This window comes from Plectrocnemia conspersa, unplaced genomic scaffold, assembly GCF_051122295.1.
Source record: "Plectrocnemia conspersa isolate PC_06_02 unplaced genomic scaffold, ASM5112229v1 ptg000003l, whole genome shotgun sequence".
Taxonomy (NCBI): Eukaryota; Metazoa; Arthropoda; class Insecta; order Trichoptera; family Polycentropodidae; genus Plectrocnemia; species Plectrocnemia conspersa.
Genome location: NW_028277167.1, coordinates 8,315,294 through 8,341,604, shown reverse-complemented (window position 1 = coordinate 8,341,604; position 26,311 = coordinate 8,315,294). Strand labels below are relative to the sequence as shown.

The 26,311-nt window shown below is 27.6% G+C and overlaps 1 protein-coding gene and 1 long non-coding RNA gene across 2 annotated transcripts in view; one reads left to right on the top strand and one right to left on the bottom strand.

Annotated features, from left to right (window-relative positions):
* The window catches only part of LOC148236514 (uncharacterized), a 49,583-nt gene that overhangs the window by 9,690 nt on the left and 13,582 nt on the right, over nucleotides 1–26,311 (bottom strand). The gene's annotated exons all lie outside the window — the stretch shown is intronic.
* Nucleotides 20,736–24,450, top strand: LOC148236516 (organic cation transporter-like protein). The gene is made up of 6 exons (XM_088182084.1): nucleotides 20,736–21,230; nucleotides 21,799–22,042; nucleotides 22,102–22,357; nucleotides 22,418–23,065; nucleotides 23,897–24,078; nucleotides 24,148–24,450. Exons 1-6 carry the CDS (start codon nucleotides 21,058–21,060, stop codon nucleotides 24,301–24,303), a joined length of 1,659 nt encoding a protein of 552 aa, XP_088038210.1. The 5' UTR covers nucleotides 20,736–21,057; the 3' UTR covers nucleotides 24,304–24,450.

The window sequence follows — 26,311 nt, the reverse complement described above, 5'->3', positions numbered from 1 at the left end:
CTTCGCTTCCAAATATAAAAATCACGCCAACGTTGAATTTTAATTATTATACTAATATCACTTTATTAATAACAATGTGAAAAATGGCGACACTAAACAAAATCGTCGCATGGCATTTAACTTGAACAAATGAAGAAGACAAAATAAAGTTTTAACCGCCTGGCAATAATTTAAATTTAAAACAAAGGACCAGCGATATATTTTCTTTTAAGTGCAATTTAAAAAAAATGTATCACATTTAATAATCTACTCTGAGAGTTCGGATTTAGTAATTATTATATCATAATAATTCCGTTCGACAATCATAGATTAGGTTTTCCTAGACTGTCCTAATCTCGCAGATAAATATCGTGATGAATAATTGAGATGAAATCAAGCTGTTGTTCATTGTAATATCTATTGAATGTAAGCTGTAATTAAGCATTCTGCTTGCTCGATATTTTTAATGTCTCAAGAAATGAGAATTCTCATTTTTGACGCAAATTATGGACGTATATAATCGAAGGAACGGAACAGATTGATCTACTTTGAAGGATCCGAGAGGTGGATAAACGTTAAATATTATAGATTGCATTCAAAACGGTTGTAAATTAAAGGCTCAAGAGTTTTCATATGAAGTCAAAGTCACCTCAGTTGTACAAATTTAACCATAAATGACAAACAAAACATTTTGCGTTGTATAAAAACAATAAAAAAATACATATTTATTATTTTTAGACTCGCTTTTATTCTTTAAATTAAAAATTAATATGATTTTATTGAAAAAAAATAACTAATACCTATATGCTTTGTATTTTAATAGACATAATGTATAGTAAATTTATTAAATATATATATTAAATAAAAAAAAACATTGGACATCTTTTTGTAGAAAAATAATACAATGAATGTGATGATTAAAGTTAAATAAAAGTAATATATTAAAAATATTATTTTAAATAAAATGGCGTACTTATTGATTTTATTTAAAAAAAATGATATTTGATTGTCTCTCTTTAAAACTATTGTAAATATATTCTGACAAAATCTCTCGATGGATTATGAGAAGGCCTTCGACAAAGATTCTCATGGGTTATTTTTGAAAAAAATTCTCGGATGACTTATTTTTTTATTCTTGAGTTTTTTGAGCAACCATAGTGGCCTATTGTCAAAGTAATATTTCACCTCTTTGTGGGTTTCTCAATAGTCCAATCTGGGTCCTCTGCTCTTCACACTATGTATTAATGACATACATAAGGCAGTTACAAATTCAAGTTTTCTTCTGTGTGCAGATGATATAAAATTGTTTAAATGCATTTAATCTGCTGCGGTCTCCTTTTCTCTACAGAATGATTTAGATTCTCTGTGAATTTTGTCAACCGTTTACTCTTTAGTATCAGAAAGTCACATATTGTGTCATTTTCTCGATTCTGTTCGCCATAAGATTATTCCTACGATCTTGGTGGGAACATTTTGGCAAGAAAAACTTCGGAATCAGCAAGGTTCTCGACACGTACCTAAACGACGTTTGCGATAAATCTTTTAAGATGCTATGCTTTGTTATGACACTTGAATTCGCAGCATTCTTGAATCGAGATTTATAATTTAGAATCTCCGAATAATCAAATACTACCTCTCAAGCAAACAAGTTAAAAAATGATTTTAAAGACACGGTAATATAGGATAAAGTAGGCAGATTTTGAAAATATCAAAGGAGGATACTAAAAAAATATGTGAGCTAAAAAAGGTCATTTCAGATTTTTTTGTTGTCCGAAGAGGATAAAGGAGGACAGAAAAAAGTCATCACATTTTTTTTTGTTTTAAAACCAACGTTTAGGTATTTTAGATTGTGTAGGACAAATTGATGCGGGAGCTAAAAAAGGTCATTTTGATTTTTTTTAAAAGGCATTTCTGAAATATTTATGAGAAAAAGAAATTGCTACGAGAGCTCAAAAAATGTATTTGTGGAATTTTTACTCGAGGACAAAGAATAACAAAAATACGAAGAGGACGTCTGGTCACCACATATAAGAGGATATTTGGTTATTATCCGATAGTGTGTCCCAGCGCTTCTCTTTGCGTATGTTGCTAAACATTTTTTCAAAATATTTAAGGGTGCTATCGATAATCAAACTATTCTCAAGAAACGTCTTTGAGAATCACGATCGCGTTCTCTTTATGTCAGTTAAGCACGTCTAGGACGTCCGCATTAGCTGACTATCGTCTATGGCTATCGCCATCCAGCTCCTTAATAGGCTGGCATTGCACATTGATCTGTTAAATGTCAGTTATGAGGAGCTGGTCCGATTCGTAGCATTTCATTTTAGTATTATACATTTTTTTCTCTTTTAACTATATATTTTTTTGGGTATTACAATATTATTTTGCCCAATTCATTGGTTTTAATTTTATAAATAATTAAATATAGTATAATACATAATTTAATATATAACAATCTAACTTATGTCTCTATCTATATATATTATAATGCGGGTTTAGCTTTATACTCAAATAATTATCTCTATCATATTAATTTAGATAAAATTTAATTTACTCACGATCTTTTGAAACAAGATTTGTAAGCTTTTAATTTTTTCAAGGTTTTACGATGTACTTTTTATAGTTAATTATACGTATATATATATATATATATATATATATATATATATATATATATATATATATATATATATATATATATATAAATTGTTTTAAATATTTTTTACATTTAAATGTAATATTTCTCTAAATATTAAAAACATATGTATTATTTAAGCTACTATAATTTTATTAAAGCGTTTAATGATAAAAATATGTTATTATATATTATATATAAATATTATTATATACTAATTTAACATGAAAATACATATGTTTTTTTTACAACGAAAAGTATACGATTAATATGTCATTATATTATATTCATATTATTTAATACTTATAAACAAATTGATTATATTCACATTAAATAATCCCATGTATTTTTTATTTGTTATAAAAAAATATTGATATAACACATTCACACGGCGTTCATAATCGCTATCGGCACAATTATATAAATCAAAGCTATAAGAAGCTCTCTAGACTTGGACCAATAAAGATCAATTCGAATCTATAAATGGATAGATTTACGTTTGAGGAAGCCGAACCAGTTTTATTTTTTACAGCATCCATACATAATAAATGTGCCATTCAGAGGCGACTAGGTCATCAATTTGCAATTCAAGATCATTACTATGATGATGATGGTACCTGATAAAAAAATTGTATTCATCCGTAATAATAAAATGTCAATTATAAATAAAACCAAAATTGAATCTGGTAATATAACGTATTATTAAATAATAATTAGATTTTGATGAACATAATAGTTGACTTTTATTGATGGATGATTAGAAAAAGGATGGTCTAAATAAAATTTATTGGCTTAATAAAATATGGTGGAAAAGGTCAAGACTAAATATTATATTTATCTGAAGATCACGATTTTAATTCTTCCCAAAGTACAGTGTTAATAATTTGATATATTCTAAAATTTTCACTCGCACTTTGTACTATAAATTAAGTGATTTTACCATCACACGTGCGAGTATGTAATTAGTTCATTTAGATTATCGATAACATTTAGATTGACACTAGATAAGATTCAATCGAGTCTTATCTACACCTAGTCATTCATTTTCATTTGAAGCACGTATGTACGTTTCAATGGCCGATATTCAATATGAGAAGTTATGTAAAAAATCGCTGTAATCTATTGAAGCAAACACATTGGTTATTATAAAGAGAATTTTGTACAAGAGCTATACATAATGTATTTTTAGATTTCGAGACAGCAAAACAAGCTATTATTCTCTTAGTAGAAAAATAGGTGCATGGATAATATAGTTTGACAAGGACAAGCATTCAATATGATCTTTAATCCGCAAATAATTGCAAGAGGATATATGTTAGACATGTGTCATTAGTCATATTTTTAAATGAGTTATGATGAAAAAATTAAGGCAATATAAGCATTACTTGTCATTTCATATTATATGTATGTAAATATAAAGTGGTTCAAAGTTGACTTAATAATTATTTACTTATTTAAAAATCATTCAAAAGATCTTTGTCTCCATTCATAAATACGTGAAAAGGTTAATAAAAACATTTCCATCGAATTAGTTTCACGGTTTCTTAGTCATCGTCACAATTTTAGTTACAAGATAAAGCACACTTAAATAAGTATACCTCTTATATGAAAAGTCATGAGTTTATATTTAAAACAACAAAATGTATGTTTTAGATCATTGAATATTTATTGCTCAATCCTGTATAATATATGTTACAAAAGCAATTTTTAAAAGATCAGATTTCAAAGTTGCATAAATCAAAGTTATTTTTTTACTATTCCCAATATTTTTAGACTTTATAATTTAATTTTTAAATTAATATTATTTTGAGGCTACTTTCAAATGCATAATTTTTAATATGGACACAACATAGTGAAATATTTATTTCTAGTGTCATTCAAATCATGCGAGATTCTAAAATTAAAAAATATTTATTTTTTATAAATATTGTATATATTTTTAGCACTACTTTGAAGAATATAATATACAAATATATCACGTATGCATTGCAATAAAAAAATTTTCGTATGAATATTTCATTAAGTGTCAGTTTTGGATTAAACAAGTATTTTTTTTTTATTTTTTAAATGTATAATAATATTATTGTAAAACTAAAATTCATTACAAATGTAAAATACTTTGCCCTTGACATATTTTCAAAACAAATTATTCGATATTGTTTTTCAAAACTGTCATCATTTGTAAAATTTGAGACTCATTTCCGTGACTCAGTTAAATCATCGCAAGACTAATTTCTAAAATTTTTTGACGTTTTGCGCTAAATGGTATTGTATAGTACGTCAATATTACATATATTGGTGTACTATGGAATGCCAACTATTTATTAAAAATTAAAAATAACTTAATAACGAAACATTAAAAAAACCCTTATCAAAATATGATATTATATAACAAAGATTATTATTTTTAAGCTGTGACTTACAATCGTATACTTTTAAGCCACATATTTTACATATGATGTGATTCTAAAACTGGTAAAATATTTATAAGTATAAGTAAGACAATCCTGCATTTAAATTTGCATTAATTGCGATCACAAAAAAGAACAATGCACTCTAGATTGGGGCTATTGCCCCATCAAGTCACTAGCTTAGTTCATTGTCAAAACACTATGTTTGAATACTATATGAAATGCTAATCATTTTATAAAAAACGCATTACATTAAGTTTATATAAATGGACATTCGTATAACTCGTTTAATATAATAAAATTAGAAGACATAGTGTTTTTTGGAATACTTGTTCTACTCGCTTTTTTAATTGCACCATTCCTTCATTTTTAATGGGTTTTATATTATTTATCTGAATTAAACCAAACACAATACATTTATTTAAACCACAAGTGTGTCATAAATTAGCATATAACATACATAGCAAACATAATCGAGCATTGTTCGCAAATCCTTTTTTTGGCAGGACATTTTTTCTCTTACTCTCAGTCCGCGTGGGAGCGAACTTGACTTTTTTCTACTAATCCAACTTAAAATGGTAAACAATATAAGATGATAGTACGACGACGCTACGAAAATACCTGTGAACACATGTACATAATATATTTTAACAGGTCCGAGGAGAACCGAAATTGTCAAGATTTGTAACGAGCCACGCGGAATTATGTCCGGAACGGAACGGAACGATCCGGTAATAATTTCGCACGAACGCGTTGCTAATTTACGGTAATTAAGAAACCGACAATGCCGCATTAAAGATGGTCAAAGCTGACTATCAAATCTTAACGAATTAGCACTTGATTGTTGTGGGTGACCATTGAGTGGCATGAATATTTACAATGCGAGTAAATTGGTCAGATAGGAAAACCATGACACACGTCCATTGTTAAGGTAAGATTAATTGCATCCTTTTCAATTGTGTAACATGTAATTTAATTAAAAATAAATAAAAAAAACTCTTTAAAGTACATAGCTTGTAGCTTGAAAATACCAGACTCTATTATTAGTAACAGAATCATAAAAAAAATGTATGACTTTAATTTATTAACGTTGGTTATTTAAGTATAATACAATAAATTTTATCATTTTGAAAATAATGAAAACTTATGCAGAGCATACTTCTGACAGTAACATGTCTGTTTCCGCCCCTAAGTCGTTCCATTAGCTCGCTGGACCGAGACTCGAGAATAGGAAAGAGACAAATATCTCTCCTATCTCAAAAAGCGTACTTATGATACTTCCTTTCAAAATACACCATCATCACGTATTTTGCTTCTAACTTAAAACACACGAGTTTAACCAAATCCTCAAAAAGCAAAGCTATGCCGAATACCAATTGAGACCATATAAGAAGACCAAAAAAGCTGCTGCTTTCAATTGCACGTCAATCCTGGTTCAACAATAATACAAAGTCCGAAATCCATCTTTGGTGACAACTATATTTTACGAGATGCAGACAAGGCAACACGTATATTTATACTATTTTGAAAAAATCGCACGTAAATCAAAACTTTTGCAAATATAGCAGTAATATAAACATATAAAATCAATAAGTCATGATAAACATAGACTGGAAATTTGTGATTTTTTCATATAGTCTCATTGATAAGAAATTTTATTTATTCCCAAGCATCAATTAGAATTTCATTAATATTTTTGGAATTGATACCACCCCATTATATATTCTAAAATTAAGAATAGATGAGTGACCATTTAGAATGTAACACATTTACTACCCATCTCTAATTTTTTTAAATTGTTTTTTACATATACGTTTTTAATCGTAGTAGTTAGCTAATTATTTACATTTAAAATTTAAATAAATAATTACATTTTAGCCATTAATTAATTTGATGTTGTTACACGACCGAAGACGACTAGAGAGACAAAACTATATACAAAATTAAAACTATTATATAATAATAATTAAATATTGTGCATGTGCATATAATATTTTAAGAATTGTAAATTATGAAGTGATTATAAGCTACATAATGAATTGGTACTCACATTGTTTATGTATGCATATTTAATGCAAAACTTTAACTCAATAAAGCTCATACCCGGATCTCAATACACACACAATATGAGGTCAGTTTCGTGCTTTTGCAAAATTTTACTCGTGTCACGACATTAATTGTTAAATTCTCCCAAATATCTTGTAAACGTGTAAACTTCCACAACGATGAGATTTTATCTCATCGCAGCAAAGCTAAAGGTGTGTGATCGATCACACAACTTCCTAGGATTCTCAACATTTTACCGCGGAAGGCCATTATTTTATATTAATTTGTCATCTGGGCGTATCGCGTGAGAGGCTTGCGACATTTCATTTTGCGAAATTCAAGACAGACACCTTCGAATCTGTATAATACGAAATATAAGAGTCAGGGTCGTCGAAGGGAAGTGATCGTTGACGAAGATGATTTATTACTTACGAATACTATATTTTTGATGTGTTTAAAAAATGCTTTGAATCGTGTCTTGGGATATCTAAATTATACGCTTTTCATCGCTCCGAAACAATGTTTAATATTATTTATTAGGAATTTATGTAAGCGTAGGAGTATTTGCTTGAAAAAGAAAGGTATATAGACTATTAAAAACAATGTTATACATTCAAAATAAAAATAAAACGTTAAAAGTCAATATGTATTCTAGGTATAAATTATAGAACATCGTATTAGATGTATGATTTTTATCGTTCACGTTCATCGTGATTTTTGATGTTTTGCTTTTATTTTTGTATGCGTGATTTACAATAAATATCTTGAGGCTTAATCACATTATAATATGTCTAAGTAAATTGAAAAAGTTATATAATATTATGAGATTATTATGCATTAAATAAATTATGCTATTAGATCGTGTATAACCTTTAATTTATACGAGTAAAAAATGTAATTGAACGTGATACTTTCAATGAACAATTATTGAAGTATTAACATATTATTATCAAAATCAAATGTCAATGCTCAGATCATTCAGGAAGTCGATTAAGGCTTTATAGATGATCCTGATCTACAAAATAGAAGAAAAACTTCTATGCAATCAGGAGTTTGTTTATTATTTAAAAGCAGTTAAATTGCAATGTCCTGTTGACATACACAATAATATATAAATTAAAGTAACATCGTATAAATGGTTAGATTATATTTATAATACTACTATATTTATTTGCAGTATGAAATAGTATATACATACATATGTAGATATTTTAAACGTCAAGCAGTTGATTTATGAGAATGAGATGCTTCATGCTTCATGTTAATTGCTACTAATTTGCCGATCTCTAGATATATTATATCTTTAATTAATTTAGAATCGCAATTTCTGCTTAAACAAAGTTGAAATATATTTAGATTATTTATTATCAAAAGAGCATCATTTGCATAATCACAAAAGGACACCCACAAGTAGCAGTATCTTACATCCTCAACGAGCCATGATTTATACCTACCTTTTGTCATCATCGGTATTTGATTTTGAAACAGCATCCGTGCTAGGACCGGGTGGCCCAGATTCATGCGTCTGTATTGTTGTTTGGGGTCACAGAGCAATTTTAGAATATTCTCACGAAGATCACCTGAGGCCCGGGGCAAGGTCGGTTCGATTTTTTGTTTGATAAAACCATGTCGAATTTTCTAAATCGTAAGAATGTGACTAGTCGATAATGTGCGAAGAAGGAACGGTTAATAACCTTGAGATGAATCGTTATTAACATTAACAAAAAATGTTATATAATAACAACAAACAATACCGAAAATAATAAGACCGTCCGTGAATTTGTAGCTTCATTGTGTAACGATTCAATTAGGATTGTTTTATTATACACATAATTACTTGCTTGAAATATTGTTAAAAGTTTTCATGTTATTAATAATAAAGCACATAAACAAACAATTAAACAGTTTAACTCAATATTAAAAATGATTTATAGTTGTTTTTTTTATATAATTTCCCGTTATATAAAAAAACACTTATCTTAGATTGGAATCACATTTTTTTAAATAAGGAAATGTCTTAAGAAATTGTAATATTGGAGTAATTTTTCAATACACGTCAAAGTTTATTATATTTTTATTTTATATTAAAAATGAGATATGATTAATATCGATATTTCTATAAATAAACATGTTGAATTGATTGTATATTTGTAATCAACTTGTTTTTTGTTCTATTAAACGAATATGTTGATTTTAATGCTAATATGTAAAATGTCTAGAATTATTATAAAAAATATTGATGAATAAACATTTACATTTATTACAAATATTTTGATTGCTTTTGTGTATTTTTTAAGATTAGTTTTACACTGTGTAATATATTTAAGTCAATCGCTTTGTCTATTATACTTGATATTTATATTTATCATTGTCTCAGTTTAATATTTTCCCAGTTTATATTTATTTATATTGTTTAATATTTTAATTCAGACTATTTTCACAAGTTTAATGTTATATAGTTATTTGTTAATAGTTAAAATGTTTATGCTCATATTTTTATTATTATACCGACCAAGGTTTATTTAACTAGCTCAATTTATTTTAATCACAATATTTATCCGTGAAGTTAGAAAAATCTAAAAAAACTTATCTGTAATAATCTATTGAAATTTTAATAATATAATAATCTATGCGGGTTCCAGCCACCTGCACAATTAATTTCGAAGTTATCAGTGAGATCTCTGGACTAAACAACTCCATTAATAATTGCTAATATTTCACAGATCACCTATTAACATATCCATCACGAGACGTTTTTTATTCGTAATCACCCATAAGTACCGGAAAACTACTAAAAATAATGCGCAATAAACAATGCGTTATTCCCTGCATAAAATAAGTATTGTTATTTTTACCCCTTTATTAACAATTACCTGAACTTTTAGCGATTGTTAATAAAGGGGTAAAAATAAAATACATTAAACCTTAAAAAATAAAATAAATTAGGCCCTCTAGTATCTGGAAGATTTACTTTTAATACGTAAACACATTTAATGGGTGTGTTCAAAAAGCGATGCAATTGACCCACCAACATCCTCATCTGCGATCTGTCTCAAATCAACAATATAAAATATGTGACACTTGATTACAGATGGGCAGATAAGAATGCATAGAGAGAGAAAAGCAGACACGGAGTCAGACTCTCCCGAGAATCATCAGAGAAACATTACCACAAGATCACAATACATCGCTGACACTCCAGCGAAAACTCTTAGCCTTTCCAAACCAGTTATTTCGACTCCACTATGGTATTACTCTAATGCTATTTTATATTTACCTAAATAAATTAACTGTTACTAACTTTTCCGGGGTTCATTTTTGCTGCAAAGTTATCAGTCTTAAAATCCATAAGTAGAGAACCTCAAAGTGATTCAAACACCGATAAATCACTAATTGCGATCTGCCAGATATGATAGTAATAAAAAAATATTTAAAATATATTATATAGAGGTAAAAATAAAAATAAGAAAATAATGAATGAAAGATTTATACACACATGTTTATATGTTATAAAAAACTAGTATATTTATTTTATTCTTAAAATAATAAAGCGTGTTTAAAAATTTTAGTCAGTGCTAAGCTAAATTTAAATTATACTTTTTGCCAAAAAGATTACAACTCAGTATGCTTAAAAAATATTATCATAATAAATTACTTAAGCATTATTCGTATTGATTTTAAAGAGATAAAAAATGTCCACAGCTGCATAATATTAACTCAGAAATATGAGTAATTTTTGAAATTTCGGCAGTAACAAAGTGTTTTTTGTTATTATTTTTTCTGTTGTTTATTAATTGTTATAACCATGTCTGTTATGAATAACTAGGGATATTTTAAAAATATTTTTCGAATATCATTGACGATATTTAAGATCCCTGATTATTTCATACTTTTATTACACTCGTTATACTGTTTTATTAGCCGATTTATCTTAACTAAGGGCATTCTCGTCTAGATTTTTTAACATTTCGTAACACTCATCGCATAATAAAATCAAAAGACGACTTCAAAAGTCACATCACCAAAGTCCTGTGCGAATTTCATTTCGCAATAAAAATTTAGCAAGCTGAAATTGAACTTTGAACTGGCCACTTGCGATTTTTTTCGTATATAAAAAGTCGATTTTATTAGCAGATCGTTACGAAGATATAAAACTGCTAATGATCCTCTGACGAAGCTTGACATTCATCATAGAACAATTGTTTATGAGAATACTCGAACAACCGAATTAACATTTACAGGTCAATAAAATAAACGATTGAATGCCATTATCATTATTAACAGCTAATCACAAAAAAATATAAGCAAATATCTAAAAATAAGGGTCATCACATTATAGTATAATTAACGAAAATATTTGATAAACTCATCTACATATTTGTTTATTGCTATTTTTTGCACTATTGAATTTCTCAACGATTGATAGATTATTGGCTTCTTCGTCTCTCTAGTAATTTCATATTGAAAAAGTATCAATAGAGCCTTAACGACTAGCTTTGCGGTAGTAATTCAATTTCACTCTGACCCTCATTACGTAATAAATTATTCCTTGTCGCGTTTTTTGCACGTTGTTATTTAATGTAATACGCGGATGCTTGACAGTGTTATTTTTGTCCGGTTGCAAAATCTGACCTGTGTGTGTTTTTGTTGCATGAAGATATAATCGAGAAAACAATGAACACTTTTGGTGTTATTGAGGAAAACATTTATTTGTTATGCGAAAAAGATGTGTAAAGAAATTTACATTTTGAAACATTTCAGTAAACGATTTTTTTATTAAATTTAAAGATAAAATTTATATGCTTTAATTCAGTTAAGTTAAAGTTAAATGCTCTATAATTAAATAATATGTTCTAATTACAAATACATATTATATAGTTCTGCGCCTGATTTCCTTTTCAATTTAATTTTGAATAGTTGCAAAGTATTCTCTTTTAAAGCATATGTTAAATCCGATTCTCAAGAATTCATCAAATATCTATGATATCGGTGGAAACGTTCTGCCTAGAAAAACAATATTTTTAAAAGCACATGAATGTTTTTTTACTAATTGTAAACATCTGCGAAAATGATCCTACCTAATATCACATTGTGAGTGCTAGATAAAATGATCCAGTTGTTGAGCAACTACTTGCAAAAATGCCAAAAACACTAGAAACAATTCATGTTTATCAGTTATAAATCACATAAGAATTCTCACAGCACTAATAGTGTTAAACAATATTTTAACAATATGTAAAATAAATATATATATATAAATAATAATTTTGAGCACGATTTATTTAAATGTTTTTCCATTGTGTTACTTGCTACTGTAGTAAATCAGCCAAATCAGATTAACCATTAATGTGATTTTGGTAAATTGTGGCAGATTATGCTACTAGGATAAAGTTGATAACTAATTTATTAATTCAAAATGTGTTATGAAAGAAAAGTTGTCGACTCTTATAATTGTGAGATACTTTCCCTTTCGCTAGCTCGCGTGCTAAGTGACGAGAGTGAGAGATAAGGGCGCGCGGAACGCATGTAACGCATGCCCTTATCTCTCACTCACTCTCGTTACTTAACACGCGAGCGAACGAAAGGGAAAGTATCTCACGGTACGCACCTCGTCGCTAAACTATCCCCTTGAGTGTTTTAAGCTGCGTTCAACGTTTCTGTTATTTTTTATTCATCAAAATATCTAAAAAAAATCAGATTATTTTTTGAAATTGCACTTATCTTTTTCACAATAGATAAAAGCATGGTTTTACTTGCAAGTTGCAATTTAAAAGTTGATGAATAACTCGTAAAAGCAAGAGATGTTTTTTCCACAACAGAAACAGAATCCTGATAATTTAATATTCTACACCCAGAAAATAGACATGAGTGCTATTCACTTATTATTAAGTCATCAAGTATTAAAATGTTTTGTCGCGGCATTTTAGTTTTTTTAAATATTAAATTATTCTACGGGAGTCCATTTCACGTACATTTGAATTAGTAGTATTTTCACGAAAAAACCTTAAAAACTTGATATACTATGAATACTTTAATACTTATTAACAGCTTTAAGGAATATTTCCGTGTGACTTTGATAACTTATGATATTATTAGTTATAAAGTAGTGGGTCAAGTTGGCTAACAAATTTAGCTAAAATATTAATAAGATCTGTAATGATCTGATCTACCTAAGAACAATATTAATTGGGATACGCTAATTGTATATTGTAGTGTTATTAAATTTTACTCTCGTAGACTTTGTTCCACAACAAAAAAAAAAGAAATTGTAAAATTAGTGACTTAAACTATGTAAATAATAGTATGTAAATTATTACTTGTATCAAATTTATTACTGTGTTTAAATTGTGTACATTTCTAAATTTGATATAGGTGTAAGCGTGATTTATATGTATCTATTGTATATAACTTTCGGATATCTAAATTTATTTTAATTTCAGACTATTTTCAAAAGCAAACACATTATTACGATGTAATATGTAATACATCATAATTTTTATTACATCCAACGTGAAGTTGGGAAGCCATTATTTTAGGTAAACAATAATGCCCGTAATTGCCCATACATTTTATTTGCCCAGAGCAATAAATCATTCAAACTTCACGATTGTACGCAATTTTATCTACAAAAAATGCTCTAAATTAAATCGGTTGCATTGAGAAACCAAAATAAACACCAAGAAAGTCCCCGATATATTGAACCCGAAATTAACGGTATAGTTAAAATTGCATCTTATTGCGAAGCGGGTCACGACATAGCAGTACTGTGTACAATAGCATAAAAAGTAACGTCCGTTACGTAATAAGTGTATATTACAATCGGACGTCGTTAGCCGTCAATCGTTATACAGATCGAAGAAAGTGGACGATGGGCGATTGATTACTCTCGCCGGGTCAAAGGTTACCAAATATTACCAGACGGCGGTGCGTTTGGTGAGACATTCTATTATATATAAACAAAATACAGACTGTATCAAAAAAATGATATAATATGTGTATATAAAATTAGGCTTGACATATAAATGTGATTTCCACTTTTTGATATTATTTTTAATTGTATGTTCATTGTTATTATTATTATGCTCTTATTAGATAGCTTTGTTTGTACATATCTTGCTAACAATACTCATAATTAAAAGTCCGTCTACCTTATATGGCAAATACACTTAAAATAAGAGAAACCTATTTAAATTGCTCGATCAGAATAATCGTTCTATATTTTTCAACTAAACTAATATTTATTAAAATTGTTGAATAATCAAATACTCATCGTAGAACAATATTTAAACTTCAAATATATATTATAAAATTTAATAAAATGAAAAATTGTGTACATATTTTTAGAAGACAGTCTGTGTGCTGGGAAATAATGTCAGCGTATCGATTGAGTGAAACTTTTATTTTTATTACGAAAGACTCAGGATTGCGCAATTTGTGTATGAGATACGCCCTAAGGGGACCTTATTCAAAGGTCATTAATGATTTTTTTTTATATAGGAAATCAAAATGCTTCTTGTTTAGAAATTAATTAAAATAATTTATTACAATATTAGCTTAGAATTATTTTTTTGAATCTATGCTTAGTGAAATATGTATACGAAATTTTTGAAAATGCTTACATATTTGTTGCGAATTATAAACTATGAAGATATTATAACGATACATAATTAGAAAACATAAGATGCATTCCATAAATCAAAAGTGCTATGACAAAGGGATCTTGTTCCAACCATTGTATGCTATAATTGTAGCGACCGTTATGTCAATAGTAGTTCAATAGCTGTGTAATGATATAATAATACATATTAAATCGTGATATAATAATAATTCGGTTATTTTTTCTGTAGATTTTTTCAATATTTTCTAATGCCGTAAAATTACAGAAATATGTGTAGGTACATATCTATATAATTTTTATTATATGAGAAGGAACTTTATCAATAGAATCTTTTGCCGTAAAATAACATAATTATGTATTTATATATAGTGTTTAATATTTTATTTCTCAGTTCCTTGGCATGAGCCATTAACCTGGGTAAATATTTAATTAATTGAATTATTCTCCTTTTTATTTGTTAAGCGCAAAAAAAAACAAAAAAAAGATAATCTTAAAATATTAAATTTATTTTCAATTATTTTATTCATTTATTTTAATGTAAATAACAACAAAGAAAAAGGAACAAAAAATAATTAAAATAATATTTCAAAAAATAATTAAATACATACTATTTCTAATATGCCAAATGTAAATATGACCAGTATAGAAACATGATTCTGGATGTCATTCGCTTGGATTACTGCCGCGCCATTGTATATGTCTATTATCGATTAAGTGCATAATAACTTCTGTTTACTTCATATTACCGACTTAAAACGTATGGCGTACGGCGAACAATTAAAAAAATATTGGTCGGGGTGGAAAGGGTAAAAAAAGAGTCAGAGTAGGTCGATTTTTTACGAGTCCGACTCCAACTCCGACTCCACAGTCCTAATTTATAAAATGTATTAGTAAAGGGCTTATCATATTATGAGTTGTTTGCCAGAAAATCATATAAATATATCATATTTTTTATATTTATTAATAATAATCTGTGTTTTTATTTATTATATCATATGATAATGTATAAATTGGCCAACAGATCAAGATAAATATTAACATCGATCTTCAACTGGTACTATATAAATATTATTAATAAATAATAAACACGTAGATCCATGTGTCACGCATGAAACCATTTGCAAGTGATTTTTGCTTTTAAACTAGTTGATATGTTATATGTAAATATGTATTAAATATGTTTTATTGCTAATATTAAATGCACGCAACATAAAACATATACTAGAAACATGGAGAGTATCTAAAATATAATTAAAAGTATTAAATAAGACAATCATATTACTTCACAAAACATGCAGAATGCATATTAAAAATATAATTGCAGTTTTACGTGTTATATACTAAAAAATGCATATTTTATGCTTATTATGAATGTGTTAATTTACATGGTTATAAATATTAATTATAAGTTTTATTTCCATAGAAAATTTTGTCTGTGAATAATTAGCTCAAATTACTTAGGCATTTAGGTTAGACAAAGTTAAAGTATTATAGATGCTTCACATTTACTGAAGTACGAGTTTATTATCTCAGCATAATTTTACATTTAAACAATATGCAGCGAAAAAATTAAGAATATACAAGAATACATCGGCCTTCTCCGACAATCATTCTTAACATAAAAGTGATGCATATCATAAATATTAATGTATGCACAATTAAGATGATATCATTACCGAATATTTAGTAAGCGTATAAAAAAATGTACGCCCATAATTACCCGTGACCGTATTTAATGGTAATGACCCAAATTATGAACATTATATTTCCGTACTTTATTAAATATGATACACAAAGTATGCTTATATAATTTTGTCGTCAACTACTGGAACATCTCTAAATGTTTACTAACATATACTTTAAACAATTTTAAATGAAACATTCGTGATGTCTCAAAGCAGTCACGATCTAAGCCACTAAATTTATTAATTAAAAGTATTTACAAATAGCGATAATTAGATAATTTAAGACCAAGAATGTAATGAGGTTTGTGTTGTATCTAATTATGATTTTTATCGAAAATTACTTGATTTATAGATGCCTTAAAAGTTATATTATGAGTATATACATTCAAAACATCACATCACACAATTCATACACTTGAATTGACATTGATTTTAAAGAAGAGGCGTTTTCTCACCTCTTAACCTATTTTGGTCATTCTCACGAGTGCGTAAATAAGACACTTTAAAGTCGATGGGTAAATTCGTATGTGGTTGACAAATTTCCTCAATAAAGTGTGTTAACAATGCAAAATAATATGCGTAAAGACACTCATTGCTAAAGTCTTTTGTATTCAAATTATAGCCATTGTATGGAAGCATGGGAGAACACTTCTCAGAGGTGTTGTTGCATAACCATAAGCAGTATTTTGTACAATTAAATAGCAGTAGTGAATGATTTTTATTATAAACGTTCATTAAAACCTCATATACATGAATTATCGATGCATACATATGTAATTTTACACGTGGAATTTTAATCAGGAAGAGTCGTAATAAAAGTAATAAATTCACACAGCAATTATATTGTAGTGAAGAATATATGTCAATGTCATATAATTTGCTAGATGTAATTAGATGAAGATCCACGAATGATAGTGCATTTATGAATAATGTTAATTATTTTACATGTGTTTATGAATAGACAAGTGTATTACATTTTGCTGCTAATTTATTTATTGCTCTTGAATTTATTATAGCAGGTTGATTAAATTGCTCTGACTATATATAATGGTATAGAAAATAATTACATTTGCTGTAATATTCTTTTTATGTACATTCGAAAAGTAACAGCGTTTTTATAGTGAAATTAATACAGTATGTCAAGCAAAAAATGATTGGCATGATTTATATTTGGAAACCGTTAGGTGATCAACTTTTTGGGAGACTAGCATATTTGCTTCATGAATAATAGTATAGAAAAAAATAGCATTTAATAGTTCGCAGTATGTAGGAATATAGATTGTATTTATGTATTTAAATTAAACGAAAAAAAATAATACATTGTATTATTAAAATACACAAAAATATATAATACAAGTAAGGACGGAATAGCGTAGTCCGTAACCTCCCAGACTAGTAATTCTGTTGTTGCGGGTTCGAGCTTTAACAGCAGCACTCGAATTTTTATTTATAAAAAATGCACTGTTAATAAAAAACCGGCCCCAGCTGCAGTAACATTTATTTGTTATAAATTATATTACACATAATAATTTATAATTATTAATATAGATGTCACCGATCTGATCGACTTACTCAGTCGGTAATGATTTTCCCCGTTGTAACGCATTGGTCTTTATGCCTGTCAAGTTACAACGGAAGATTTAATAAAAATAAATAAAAAATAATACATAGTAAGAAAAAAATATCATGAAACTTTACAATTAAATTATACGAATTGGACCAGCTTATCGTAGCTAGTGAAGATGTTACTTGTAAAAAGAAATTTCACTTGCTCTCAAAAGTGATTTCGAGATCTTTTGTAGAAGTTTCTTTAGGCAAAATGTTACCACTGAGATAACTCTGTAGAGAGAAAGCGTCTGAAACTGATGGAATAAATTTGAACAATTTTAAATCTTCCGCATACAGAAGAAAACTTGAATTTGTAACGGCTGTATTTATGTCATTAATAAATAACGTGAAGAGCGGAGGGGAGGGTCTTGGTTGGACTTTTGAGGAACCCTCAAAGGGGTGAAATTCACTTTCAGCAGTTGACTACCATAGGTTACAGAGTGTAGGATCGCTCAAATAACTCGAGAAGAACCAAGTCATCCAAACTTCAGAGGTCCGATCTTTTTTTAATTTTTCAACGATAAAGCTCGTCGAAGGCCTTTTTAAAATCCGTATATACAACGTCTACTTGAATTCCCGCATCGAATGATTTTGTCATCGTTTTGTTAAAAGGTCAGAAGATGGAACGATACATTTGTCAAAAATTATTAATGACTTATCTATGGATTTGGAAAAATTAAGCAGTAGCAGTTTAACACTGTTCTATTTTTTTCCAAAATAAATATACTTTCGTCTCTACGCTGTGCAAACAAATGATTATGAATCTACATATGGTAGTATTATTAGCCATATAAAATTTACTTTTTTTTGTATAAATTAAACAAATATATTTCAATATTAGTATGACATGTTAAGCTCTGATATTAAGACTACTTAATTTGAATATAACTTGCATAATATGTAATGATAGAATAACATAGTCTTCCTGTTATCCCAGAAAGTCAACGACCTGTAAAGATCTAACCTAACGATAACCACATCTTGGTTAATGTGCCAGGAAGTATTAATATTGACACAATGCGTCGTTATCCTAACGATTTAACGACTCAAAAGACAATTTGATATTCCTAGAAAGTTTCTTAGTTCATTATATTATATAATATTTTACGAACTATTAAGACTAAAAATAATCATAAAATATTTTATTCCAATATATTGTAATTACTATTATTATTTAGAATTATTATCAAGACTATATTTATGAATAGAAAAACATGTTATTGAATATATTAGATAATTACCTAATTGACAGAATGAAAAAAATGTGCGCAAACACATCAAGATACGGTGTTTTTGCATCAATATTACGTACATACATATTCTAGTCATGGTGTTAATTAATGGTTAATATGTTCGTGCGTTTATTTTAATATTTACTAGATATGTAATCAATAATAATAGACTATAAAACACGTGGTTTTAATTACACATGATTGAACACTACGTCTTCCTGTATGTAAAAATTTTTTCATTCTTTAAAAAATCTTCAAAAAAAGAAACCATTAAACACGAATCGAGAATTGGAATTGAAGGTTGAATTCGTCATTTTTTGACACATCTTTTTAGTATGTAATAATACGATATAAATTTAATGTTCTTTGCATTTGATTTGTTGAAATAAATAAAAAGATTTTTTCCTCTTAGGAAGTATTTTTATGATATTATTTTATATACACTGACACATTTAGTAATCGGCAGCCTTAGATCTGTGGGTAAAACATTGATAATATTTTTACACAATACCTTTGACCCCACAAACTTTTTTTTATTTATAAAGCTATATATCATATAAGTGAAAATCATAATTTTGGACGTTACATTTTCTAAAAAATACTATTTTAATAAAATACATACATTTACCATCAATATGAATTTAGCACATAAAAAATAAAATAATGGTATATAGAAATATTACTATATAAATAAAAAAAACAACAACTATAATTTGTGTATAAACTCCATTTGATAGTGTTGGAGTATTAAAATAATCTATATTATTAATTTTATATTTTACTATATAATATATATGTCAAAAGCAGAATACCCAAATGCTTTCTATATTATTTAAATAATGATATTATCTAAATAATAAGTAGAATACAATTAGTTCACGTATATATATATAAATAAATAAAAAATGTTTGTAGATCATTTTTACCCTTTTTATATATACATACATACATCGTATGTATGTACATGATAATTTAAAATAGCTTTTTTATTTTTATTTATTATTATAGCATAATCGTTTCAAAGGAATAATTTTTAGGTTAACCATTTTTTATATGCCATGGGAGGCGGAGGGGGCGGACCGCCCCGGGCGGCACTTGCTTGGGGTCGGCATATTCGCGATGGGATCGTTTAGTGTGGTTCTTAACCCTGAATGCACTAAAACATATATAAATTCACGAATAACAAGAGCTTAATAATAACCAATTTATTATTTTAAGAAATGCTGATTTTATGACCCTGCAAAAAATGTATGGAGGGGGGGGGGTAGAAATTTTAAGAATCGCCCTGGGCGGCACATACCCTAGCTACGCCACTGATGCCATCGTGTCGATTGCAATAGTTTTATGACAGTGATAAATTATGAATATTTATTATTTTCTTCTAAATAATACTTTTATTATTGTAGTTTTTTTTATCTAATCGTTATTTACTAACCAATAGATAGCATGTTTTTAAATCTATAAAACGAATCTCATCATAGATGATTTTCTGATAAAATTTGGTTTATCTATAACGTCTTCATAACTTTGTTATTCAATGTCTCATTTTTAATAGTAATACGTTAATAACCTGTACACGCTTCGCTAAAATAATAATTGTAGATATTCCTACACTGATTTAACTTGTGTTGTTAAGTTTCCTACATATTTTCTAATGATGTGTGATTTTTTTATTGATTATGTTACATAAATTCAATCGTTTAAAGGGCGTCGATCTAGTGACGTTTCAAATGACAGTTTTCGAGTTATTTTGTGTTTGGTATCACAAGTAAATGTGATTGCCAGTTGTGTTTAAAGAAAAGCTGTATTTTGGTGTTAAGTGAAAATAATATACAGCAAAGAAATGGCAGAGAACGAATTAAATCCGATCGAAGTCGACATCGATGCAATCATCATAGAAGCTGGAGTGTTTGGAAAATTTCAACTGTTGACATATTTTCTTTTGCTGTTTCCTGTTCTCTTTGCTTCTATGCACTCTAACAATTATATTTTTTCTGCACCAGACACTGAATACAGGTTTTTATTTTTATTTTTTATATTTGAAACATATATGGACTTTAATTTTGTACAACATATGTTTTTTAAAAATACAAAAAATAATATACAAATACATTTTGAAAGTAAATCGAAAATTTGTATAGAAACATAAAACTTTTTTTATTTGTAATTTTTATTATATTTTTTTAGAGTTAGTATCTATGCAGTAAAATATAGATTTTTTTATTTGTGGGTCAAGTTTTGGATTCACGTTGATTGATTAGATAATTTCTATGATAATATTTTTTTCTTAGTATATAACTCTATCTGTATAACTCTAATTTAATAATAAATTGAATTAACTAGCTCGTAAATTTTGTCATGAGAAACTTAAATAAAAACTATCTTTAATATCATCACCGATTTAATAAAGTAATCTAAATTATTAATTTGTGCTCAAATTTAATATGTTATATTATTACTAGGATAATATGGCTTTATTTTTTAAGCATATAACTATTTTTATATCTTTGATTTAATAGTAACTCACTGTTTATTTGTGGAACATTATTTAGATAAAATAATCTCATAACATGTAAATTTTTAGATGCAAAATACCAGGTTGTGATGGACCGAATCCAGATTTTGAACCATCTTGGCAAGAAAATGCTATTCCCAATATTAAAGATAGACCTGATAAATTTTCCAAATGTAGCATGTACTACCAAATAAAAAATGAGTCTAGTTCTAACACTGAAAATAAAGAATGTCCTGCTGAATGGTTTGATAAACAAAATCAAGAAAAATGCTCTGAATATATTTTCAAGTATAAAGATTCTTTCATTGAAGAGGTAAGACATTTATTTACATCATAAATTATTTTTTATCATTTGAGTGGCGTATTTTTCAGATAGACATACCTTGCGATGATTTCAAGAGAGCACTGGTAGGAACACTCCACAGTTTCGGAACTTTACTAGCCTTGCCATTAATTGGTTATATATCTGATAGATATGGCAGAAGAGTGGCTTTGATATTTTCTGCCGTACTCGAAGGTTTTTTTGGACTAGTGAAAGCATTTTCTTTTAACTACGCCATGTTTTTGACATTTGAAGTATTGGAACCAACGTTCGGATCTGGTGTTTTCAGTTCGGCCTATTTATTAGGTATTATTCCATTAAATTATGCAATCAAATTATATTTACTTATCATGTGTTTGATTTTAGGATTGGAAGTTCTAGTTCCTTCTACGAGAGTTTTGGGAGGATGTATGTTGAACGTGTTTTTTGGTGTTGGACAAGTATGCATGGGCTTGTTGGCATGGGTGTTCCCTTATTGGAGAACGTTTTTGATTGTGACGTCAGCTCCGATGCTACTATTCGTATTTTATCATTTTTGGATTTTGGAAAGCTCTCGATGGCTATCTGCAAAAGGAAGATATGAAGATATTATCTCGAATCTGAAACGAATAGCAAAAACAAATGGGATAACATTATCAGAAAAGTCTTTGGAGCCCTTATATTTCAACGCAGAAAATAAAGCAAAGTTTAAAGAGCTCAACACTTCTGAAGAGGACATTAATGATGAAGTCCCTCCTTACATGCTAGTGTTAAAATCTAAAATGATGGTTACCAGATTATTCAAGTGCTCTTTCTGGTGGATTACTTGCACTTTCTGCTTTTATGGATTGTCTTTAAATGCCGTAAATTTAGGGGGAAATAGCTATTTAACTTTCATATACTCGTCATTGATGGAAATTCCGGCTCATTTTATAGCATATTTCGCTTTTAACAAAATCGGTAGGAAGTGGACTATGTTTGTGGCGTTCCTAATATGCGGTATCTGCAATTTTGCGTTCGCTTTTATACCAAAAGGTCAGTATAAGAATATACATTTTTTGATACGTTAATGAATTCATATAGAATTTTAGATAATAGCTATAAAGAATTAGGCTAAACTAGTCATAATGAATTTCTGCGGTTGAAGTGTGATTATTTTTATCAATTTATTCATTTTAAGTAAAATTATATTTATAATATTTTATTTAAATTATTTATATGACATTTACATGATTATATCATATAAGTTATAAGTCATTAATATATAACAAGTATATGGAATAATATTTAATTTCTGGATGAAAGAAACCCTTTACATATTCAGACATTTATCATATAAAAAAATGTTGTATGGAATTGTTCCGATTATTTTAAAATATATAACGTCCTGATATAGTTTCCTGGTCTTGTAATCACTATTTTAGAGGCTTAAACAATGATCTCACTTGCGCTCCTTAAAGATCAAAAAATACCTTATTATATTCAAAACTATTTGTACTCTTAAATTTCATCTATATTTTAGATAAATATTATATGACATACAACTGTTTTTTTTATTATTATTTTCAACAGTATTTATAATCAATGCCTTCTAATACATTTACATTTTTTTTATTACTTTCAACACCTTATTAAACAACAAAGGAAGTGTGAAGAGTACCCATAAAAGTGATTTTCACATGCAGCAATTAACTGTCCTATCCTCAGGCCAAGTTGAAACGAGCCGAGATAGAATCGATTTTTTAAAATCTAGATCTTTGATAGATTGCTAGTTATATAAGCAAAACAATCAATAAAATTTAATTACGCTTAAGGACTATAAAAGTTAATCACCACACGTCATCTGATACATTATATTTTTTTCAGATTTACATTGGTTATCGCTAGTGACTTACATGCTTGGAAAACTATTTATTACGATGGCTTTTAACGGTATATACCTTTACACATCTGAATTGTTCCCTACGTCTCTGAGACATTCGCTTCTAGCTTTTTGTTCGATGTTGGGTAGGATTGGATCTATTGTGGCTCCTTTAACTCCATTATTGGTAATAAAAAAATATAAAATAAAATAAAATAATAATTTTAAAATAACCATATTTTTAAAAATGTTTTAGAGCGTCTACATGGAAGCTCTTCCTTCAATCTTATTCGGAAGCACTTGTGTTATAGCTGCATTAATGATGTTAACCTCACCAGAAACTTTGCATCTAAGATTACCAGAAACTGTCGAAGAAGCTGAACACATAGCTAATTTAAAAATACAGGTGTAATATTAATATATTATATTTAAATCATATTTTTTTATTTTGCCATTGTCAGATATATTTGATTCGATTGGTGTATTTAATTTATTTTATGTATTAAATATAAGTGAATAGTGTTTGTAAGATGTATAATTTAATATTTTACTATGTAAAAATTTGTCTGGTAAATTTATTTTTGATTGAATTTTAATTGTAGTTAATTTTTCGTCGTTTTTAAATATTATTATTTATATATTTTATTGTATAATATATAATTCAGATTTTTTAATTGTATACATTAAAGAACAAATTTGCTTTTATAGCAGTATAATGTTTGTTTTTTTTTTATTATTATGTCATCGCATTTCTTTACAATTTCAACAGTATGTTCCATTACTAAATATTCGGCGGTGATAGTTAATCGCTCATTGTCATCCCAGCAAAAAAAAATATCGCGAGAAACCATTATGAAAGCATAATCATTACACGATGGCGTTATACAATGGTCATCGTCAAATTTGCTAAACAATACATAAATCCTAACAAGACAAAACAAAATAGTTATAGTTTGTAATTGATCTTCATTAGGTAATGTACTTTTAATTGGCTGTAATACAATACTGTAAAACTATGGTGCAATTTATAAAATAGTAAATAATAACAAATATACGTACATACTATAATAATCATGTTTTTTATTCGACCAGCACAATCGGATATTCGTGACGATTGATAGGAGATTACCTGTTTTTTTTTTCTATTTCGCAAATAAAAATATTGCTATTTGTTAAGCATTCGATTAGATTGATTGCATTTTCTTGCAATAAAAAAATATTTATTATATATAAGTGTGATTAAATTAGAGAAAGACATTTTTTTATTTATAATTAAACATATGATCTTGACATTAATAAAATATATTAATAAACTAAACCATTTTTTACTGTTATACGAAGTTTTTTAAAAAGTGTTTAATACATTCTAAATTTAGGTAATTAAAAAAATAATATTCGAACCTGTTTTAAGAGCGAGATAATTTACATAAAAAAGCTTTTTTATGTCACAAATTTGCACTATTTTTTTTTCCTAAAAACTTAACAGATCAATTTACGTTTATGCGCTGTTATTATTTATTTATGCTACAAGGTCTAGTTTTTTGATTTGGGCAATTCAATTCTGAAATACTCAAAAGCATAACAAATATTTAGAACTAGTTTTTAATGATAATTTTTATATGTCAGCTATGTGATTTTTTAAATTTCAGACTATAATAATAGATTTTTTAAATAAAAATCAAAATTGTTGGCATAAAATTTTTTGCAAAAATGTATGTTTAAATGATAAACCTTGTGGGGGGTTTTACCATCTTTATAATTTATTTAGAGGGACCATTTCGAAAAAATGAAAATAAACACAAACTCATTCAGAAACAACGTCTAACAATGGAAGAGAGAGCTATTAACTAAGCAAATATATCATAAACCACCTATTAGTACATCAGTCTTGACACATTATTCACTCGTAATCACCCATAAACAGAGTCTATCTAAGGAGAGGGAAGCTGCCCCGGGCCTCAAAATATTAGGGCCCTCATCTAGGTAATTCAAAATGTTGAAAAAAATATCCGGCCTCAAAATCTTTTTGTTGCTGCGATACATGGCATATTTTATTATTTTAATAATTTGAGATTCTTCAAGTTGTAGATAATGAAAATATAATACTTAAACCTATTGTCACAAGAGTGAGACACGGTGGAAATTTTTTTATAACGTTTTATAATATATTTACATTAATTAAAATATTAGCATTTTTTTGACACAAAAGGACGTAAATATATGTTCAATTGCAAGTTTATTATTTTAAAGTTTATTTTTTGTATTGACGTTATTTTTTTTGAAATGTATGTAATTGGTTTTATATTTTTATTCAGAGCAGCTAAAATTTTTGGTTTTATTTTAAAAAGAAACTATTTTATGTATAGTGTATTTGTGTACGTTGCATTTTATTTTTAAATAATACTTGTAATCTTTGTGTT

Excerpts from the sequence above, each read along its gene's own strand:
- LOC148236516 (XM_088182084.1), top strand. The coding sequence starts at position 21,058 with ATGGCAGAGAACGAATTAAATCCGATCGAAGTCGACATCGATGCAATC. Across the intron at positions 22,358-22,417 it reads CAGTTCGGCCTATTTATTAG|GATTGGAAGTTCTAGTTCCT; the intron begins GTATTATTCCAT and ends GTTTGATTTTAG. Across the intron at positions 23,066-23,896 it reads GTTCGCTTTTATACCAAAAG|ATTTACATTGGTTATCGCTA; the intron begins GTCAGTATAAGA and ends TATTTTTTTCAG.